Source organism: Gobius niger, assembly GCF_951799975.1.
Source record: "Gobius niger genome assembly, chromosome: 20".
NCBI lineage: Eukaryota > Metazoa > Chordata > Actinopteri > Gobiiformes > Gobiidae > Gobius > Gobius niger.
The window spans coordinates 27,247,430-27,255,079 of NC_136871.1; the positions used below are offsets into that span (position 1 = coordinate 27,247,430).

The window sequence follows — 7,650 nt, forward strand, 5'->3', positions numbered from 1 at the left end:
TATCAAGACACTGTTAACACACAGTACAGGAGCGCTAGTGGCTCTAGCAATAACAAAATCAATCAAAGTCAGTAAAACAACATTAAGTGGTATTGGATCATAATGGAATGTAGCGGTTTCCATTTTCATCTTAAGCTTTAAACAAAGTGTCAAATAAATAAGTCTTTTTATAGTCTTTGTGTTCAAACAATAGATTTTCTTTAGGAATGAAACGGAGAAAGACAGAAACAAAGACATTGACCAAACAGAGAAATAGAGCAGCTGCGTCTCCCTCAAAATGTCCATAGGCAAAATCAACAGGAGAGCAGCCGCTGAAAGGCGAATCCCTTCTTTTACACCTGCGATAACTTCCACCACATGTCCACTGGACACACTAAATAAATGCTCAGGGTCTTCGGGAAAACAATAAACAAAGTCCTTATCAGATAGTAACCTTTAAATGCTACGTGGAATAGCTTTACAGTCTGTTCCCCGATAGTAATGTGCTGTGCTGTAGGGGAGTTCAAAACAATAAAACACTGTGTCACAGGTAAAGCACCAGGGGCTACATGTACTTCACTTTTTCTGGCACAGTCCGTCTCTCTCAGAGAGAACTTCACACACCATCGACGAGACTGAGAGCCTTCATCCTAAACTGTCCAAAAGACGAAGTCTCTGAGAGAAAAGTGCAGGTCTGGCCTCGCCGCCCCTCTGGAGGAAACAGCTCTGTCCCACACAGAGGGTTAAGGGCCACAAAGGGCCCGCTCCTGTTCAGGTGTACACACCATGGAGCACCAGGGTTAGCTAAGTGCTGTCCCAAAGCATCAAAGAAAGACCAGCTGTGGTTCTACTTCAGTCTGTGCTGTGGTCCTCCAGCTGAGAGATAATGGAGATCAGGTTCTGTAGTCCGAATATAAAGCCACTGTCCTGGCCCTCGTGCACCACACTGTCCTCGCCGTAGTGACGACACGTGGTGTGGGCGAAGTCGATCATTCGTACATCCACCTCTGGGCTGCAGCTGTCGGGGGGAACAGAGCCTCTGCTGCCCCCAGCTCCAGAGCTGCTGCTGGGGCCGGAGCACCAGGCTCCCTCTTCATCTTCATCACTCTGCTCCTCTTCATCAGAGGGCTCATCCTCCCCCTCCTCACCCCCACGTGGTCGCGGTCTGCCCCGGGGTGGGTCGCCGTCATAGATGATGAGCAGAGAGCTGGAGTAGAACCTGTAGGACTCACAGGCCTCGAGCGCAGCCTTCATCTCCCTGAGTCTGCGCAGCACGGGGGACAGCAGCTCCCTGCGCAGCCGCCGCCCGTCATGAAAGAACTGGTACAGAGCCTCCTTGAACCCAGCCAGGGTCAGCTTACGCCCGTGGTACTTATTCATGAACATGAGCTGCCCAGAGTCTGACTGGTACACCTGAGGAGAGGGAGGGGCGTCAGTACACACACACATGAACAAAGTACAGCAAAGAGGCACAGAGTCCATACCTGCATCCCACACAGGCGCACCCCGATGGAGGCGGATGTGCTCTGCTGACACTTGCGGATCTGGTTGGCTTTTTTCTCCTCTGAGGCGTCGTCTCCGTGCTGCCGAGTGCCCATCTTCAGGTCCAACACACAGGGCACCCGGTAGCGCCATGTCAGGTTCTCAAGGAGGATGAACTCTGTGAAGGGGGTCAAGGACCACACCGGACTAACATCAAACATAGGATCACATTTATTCTGATCATTTAACCCTGGTCACTGCTGGCTTCATGGAAAGGATACTGTATTGGTTGCGGTGCTTGGCGTTATCCCTCATGCGCTGCAGATGCTGTTGGTGACACTTTTGGCTCCATGGATTGTGTTTGATCTGGGGAGACATGCTGCTCTCCTCCAGAGTCAAGTACAGCACCTCCGGCTGGTGCTGCTGCGATTCTTCACGATTGTAACTGCAAAACGCGGAATAAAGAAACATTTATTAACTATAGGTACAAACGCTTTGAATATTGACTTTGTTTCTTTAGTTCTTTGTAAATGCAGTCATAATAAACTTATGTACATTTAGTAGTGTTTGTACAACAACTCACCTAACCAGCTTGTCCTCTTTGCGGCTGTGTCTCGCTCGCTCCTTGCTGTAGTTGTCATTGTCCACCAGAAGGGGTGCCTGTTTCTTGTTGCTCCACTTGAGCATCTTGGTTTTGGGCTCGCAGTCCGACGAGGGGTCTTTGTTCTCCAGATCTCCCGCCTCGCTGTGCAGCGGGTAGGCCACGAGGCACAGGTTTCCCTCCTCGTCCTCCTCGAAACTAACAGACACCACTCCTGTTGGGACACGATGGAGGATGGGACCATTAGTGACGGCAACTAAATATTCACGTCAAGCACAAAGGATGTCATTCATTTCCTTTTGGGTTAAAATCGCCACAGCATGAAGAAGCACATGCCATACAAGCTGCAGTCTGCTTGTTTTGAAAATGGAGACTATGAGAAGCCACCGTAGCTTTACAAGTCCTACTTCCTTTCAGTAAACCTAACATTGTGCAGCCCTCTGACACCACAATCAAACTAGGGAAATGAGGCAATAAGACAAAGAACATGATGAACTGACACAACCTGCCGTCTCCTTAACCTTACACAATGTCGTAGCAGACAATGAGAGGATAAAGACGAAATAGGTCTCAATGGGATTAACTTAATGATGAAACATCACAACTCCTCCTCCTCTCCCCCTCGAGACCAAGTGACATCTCGTGTAGCCGCCATTTCATCTACAAAGTACATTTTCTCTGTCAACAGACACTCGACAGCACGACCTTCTGCATGCCGTTATAACCAACATGGATTTACGACTTCATTTTCTGAATGAGACCGCCCGCTAGTCCTCAAATAGGCACTTGTGTGCAAGATCGAAAGTGCAGGGGGAAGGGCTGAATGGACCTCCCAGCTGCGGCGGGAAACAGGAAGGCAGCCGATCGAGGAGGGGATGAGGTCAGCCCAATGCGGTGACAGCCAGTGATGAAAAGATACAGTATAAAGTCAGGCATGACGGAAATAGTGAAATACTGTGTTCAATGTTGTGACAAAACTTTCAAAGGCCCTCTTTCTCGTCAGATCATAATCAGGGGGCCGCCTTACTACGCCGCTTTACACCTTAAATGACTTCCCGCGTCCTATATGCCGCCTCCACGCTGTTCAGTCATGTGGCGCTGACATCATGACTGCGGCGTAACCCCGCCCCTGCTGCTGACATCATCACTGCGAGCCCAGCCCCCTCTTCTCTTCTGTCCGGCTGTCCTCCTCACTAAGTTGCACTGTCATCATTTACAGAGGCCGCAGTGTGGGAACTTCTGACTCACTGCTTCCACACAAAAGAGCAGCTCGCAACGTCAAAGGGCATGATTTTGTAACACGCCGGGATGTGCTACAATTCTTTTGGAGCCTTTTACCAGCGACTAATGACTATTCAAATCAAACTGAATCGAAATCAGTCAATTACTTTCCCCCTACATTGCTCAGTCCAACTTTGGAAAAAAAAAGTTATTGAATGTGGATTCATAACATAAGAAAACTTTAATATTGTAATCTGTTGCAACCAAACAATGTAGTGTTTTCAATCCACTCAGCCAAAACTAGATGGAGAGGTATTTTTGTTTTGTTTTTACAGAACATAAAGCTTAAACTTATCAAATGTTTTGACAAATAATAGGCTTATTACGTGTAAAGCATATGGTCTTGGGAGATGTTACCTGGATTATATGTAGTTGTGATCCTTTTGACCATATTTCTCTCTACGAAACTCCTCTTGATCAACTGTTTTGACAGACAAACTGCCTGACTTTTATTCAATGGAAAGAGCTGCAGTTTTATCAATAGCGGCGATTGTATTTTTGAAATATATTCTTTAAATACTCAGTGACATATGTTGTATCTCTCTATACATTTCTATGACTGAAACCTTTACTATATAAATAAATGTTTAGATATAGGCGTTGAAAAATTAAAAAAACAAAATCATCATTACATTTCTAAAAATATTAGGCTCTATATCGGCTATCGGCCATGTCAACCCCTTTCCTATCGGTCGGGTCCTACTCTAGAGTCCTGTGGGCCTTAACCCCACAAACGTCCGCTTCTTGGCCCCTGGGTCAACTTGAGAACTTTTCTCAGGCCCGGTTTTCCCATGGGCGCTCGGATCCACGTCACTTGGTCACGGCATTACGTCTTCAAACGTATCCCTTTACGCCGCCAGGCAAATCAAATCAACAGTATGGCCAATTTAAACTGGACACCACTACAGGACACTTACTCCCTGTCCAAACTTTTAATAGTACCAGTACATAACTGAAGATGCCATGTGACTTTTAATACACGGAATAAGGAGTATGACCTACTCTTTATCCAGTATAAGTGTCAATGAGAATCAGCTGGTCACATGAGGCATCCACTGACATATCAGGCTAGAGGAGCTCATTATTTATTCACCAGGGAATTGAACAGCCAACTGTCTGATACAAATAATAATCAAATACAAAAGAGTAACCAAGGTTAATTACAGAGTAAGTAAGGGTGAACCAGGGCTAAAGCAGGAATAAACGGGCAGACTGCAGGTTATTCCAGGATCAGGAAAACCACATGTACAGCAGGACTTTACAAAACCACCTCTCACTAGACCAGCGAGGAGCTGCAAGAGGTCTTAAAACTCAAAGGCTGCAGACGCATGACTATACAAAATGAATAAAAACATTGAACATTCACATCTCTGCATTGCCTCAAGACGTCCGTCCTGCTCCTGCATCTGTGCTCTGTCCCAGAGGCACCACAGGCATCTGGTAACAGGAGACAACATAACTGCCTGTGTGTGTGCAGCCATGTGTGACGTGGAAAACGGGCTCGTGAATGACTCTGGTGATGTGTGCGTCCCATTTATTTTTGATAGGGAAGAAACCCAAGCTCCGCCGGTGTAACCGTAGCCCTCTCTGAAGTCCGGCCAGCGCAGCTCAGCCTCTCCTGGCAGATGCTACTCAAATACATGGGGTCCACGCCAGAAAAGCGATGCGCCAAATAAGAAGCCAGTGTCTCTCCACTGGTCAATAACACAGCCCTGCAGCTGACCAGAGCGAGCAGGAATCTGTCGGACTATAAATATATCAGGACGGCTTTAGTGCGGAGTGCGCTGAGTGATGCATGGGGGGCCTTTAACTAAGTCATCACGAGGCCAGGCATCCACAGAACAGACTGCACCAAACACAGTCACACCAGGTCTACAGTAACAGCAGAAGCATCATCACAGCCTCACCTTTGTACTGCGGGGTGAACTTCCTCATCTCTGTGGGGAGGCTCTTGTAGAACTGGTGCTCCCGCGGGATCAGGGGCTTGCAGATGGTCTGCTCCCCGAACCGCAGCACACAGGAGTGCCCCCCCACCTGGTGTACAAAAGGCTCAAGCATCACCCCTTTCCCGGGATAAGTTCCTTCCCCCTGCATAAGCGCTTCCAGAGCGGGACTCATCGTCTCCCCGCATCGGACAGCTGAGCTGAGAGGTCCCACGTCGATCGGGAGGCTGCAGGTCCGGCCGCTGTGGCTCCCTATCCTCGGACTCTTCCTCTGAACCGCAGGGGGCGCTACTGTTCCCTACTCAGCCGTGAAAAACAAAGGCCTCACTGACGGTAGGACGGCCGTGAACGCTGCTCTCTCTGTCGCTTAGATCCTGAGATAAGGTCAACTCCTCACGGACAGGGCGAGCTGAGGTTCTGTCCGTGTTTGTACTTATAGTAAAAGGTTCTGAAAAGGCTTTGGGCGCAGCTGTGGAGCTGCTGAAGGCGCTTTAGAGCCGCGTGCGCTCCGCTGCTGTCCGTGTCCGCTGTTACCGAAACTGACGTCTGCTCCGAGCTGCGAGAGAAAAACACCATCACAAACCCCGCCCCTGGGCCTCTGGACCTATCACAGCCCCCGCCCCTAGGCCCCTGGACCTATCACAGCTCGGGCCCTGTCTCCGGGAGGAGCCAGGCACACGAGAGGCTCAGGCCACGGCTCAGGCAAACAAAGAGGAAGCAGAGGCAGTGGGCAGGGGGAGGGGGAGGGGAGCAGAAAACACTCCAAAACAAAACACTCCGATTTCTAATGTCCAGAGAGATGTATTTCTGCAGAGAACACTGTGATCATAAGATGTCATGGCCCTGTCTGACAGACCATTCACTGATGGAGACTGTCATAGTGCATGAACAGAATCCACATCAAATGCATGGACTGAATGTTCTACCTTCTAACAGCTATAGGCTGCATGGCTGTGGAGAAAGAACGTGACAGCCTCACGTTCCTGCTGCAGTGGAAGTGCCTGTGTTTCCTTTGTTTACATGATCTGAATCTGCTTATGTTCTTATGGGCTTCACATTCCACATGTATTTCCTCGTCTCGTGCCAAAGACTGCATTACAACATGGAAATACTTCACAGCTCTGCTGACACTGAATCAAAGGGCATTTCAGCCATGACTGAAACATTGGTGCCAGTCCTTCTCCTCTTGTTCTATCGCTCCACCTGTTTTTGTGAATGGTGGACGTGTTTGGAAGGCCATGTAGTCTATGGCAGCTTGACTGAGGTCAGTAGATGTTTCAGTCTAATCGTGGCCTAATCTCTGATGTTCTAGTTCTTCTGCTGGATTACACTGAAGGTGAAGCAGTCAGACGATGGAGGCAGATTAAGGCCGCAGCACTTGTCCTACTGTCCTTCACCCACGTTCTTAGCAAGTGGAGAAGACATGAAGAAGAGCGGTGTTATCAAAACGATACAACAACGATTTAAAGTTTATATCTTTAGCCTTTAGAACAAGAACTGCAGCAGTGCAAAGGTTCAACATCTGGATATAAGGGAGACCACTTTTTGAACCTTTGGAAAAATGTGGGATGACTGAGAGTTCACACAAACATATCTGAAACATGAAATATAGAAATATATAGGATAATAATACAGGAAAATGCTGGGAGAGGCTAAATGCTCCTAAGGTGTTATTACGCCTTACTCCTTTTCATCCGCTCAGAAAATCGACATGTATCGACTTGTATCGTGTAACTACTCACGTCACTGTATTTACATCGGGAAAACGTGGAAGAGCTTGGTCACTTCTAACTTCACCCCCGTTTGGCCCCATAGAGGAGAGGAGGAGAGGCTAAATGCTAACAACTTGTTTATGTGTGTTATTGCGTGACTGAGCGCACATGTAAAGACCAGACAGGTACACATCAACTCGTCTAAGCTCAGGTAAGAACATATCCTCTTCTTTCATTATGCTTGTGTGTCATGACAAATACAGCATTCTGTTCTATCTCAGTATGCAAAAATGGTGGCTTGTTCTTTTAAGGCCCCCCATAACAATATTTGACTCGACATTCAAAGGAACTAGTTGGCTAATTAGTTCACAGCTAAAACAACATCTACTGTAAAATGTCTGTAGCTACATATATACTGATTAAAATTGGTACATTTATGCAAATAAATGTACATTTCCTGTGTTTTTTTTTCTAAAGAGGATCCGTCAGCAGTGAAAACCCGTCAGACACTCTGAAAACAATTGATCCTCGAGCGTCAGAGGCCACTGTGATGGAAATTAAAGCTAAGCTAACCACTGGGTCAATAAAAGGTCAAATACGCATATATATACTGTATATATGACGAGCGAGAAGAGACATTTAGCAAATCGTC

General features: G+C 47.5%; 1 protein-coding gene across 1 annotated transcript; it reads right to left on the reverse strand.

Annotated features, from left to right (window-relative positions):
• Window positions 1-5,835, reverse strand: LOC306980218 (inositol hexakisphosphate kinase 2-like). The gene is made up of 5 exons (XM_079579491.1): window positions 5,251-5,835; window positions 2,045-2,276; window positions 1,743-1,906; window positions 1,464-1,639; window positions 1-1,392 (listed from the first exon to the last, which is right to left on the reverse strand). Exons 1-5 carry the CDS (start codon window positions 5,459-5,461, stop codon window positions 832-834), a joined length of 1,344 nt encoding a protein of 447 aa, XP_079435617.1. The 5' UTR covers window positions 5,462-5,835; the 3' UTR covers window positions 1-831.
• Window positions 5,836-7,650: the final 1,815 nt, after the last annotated feature.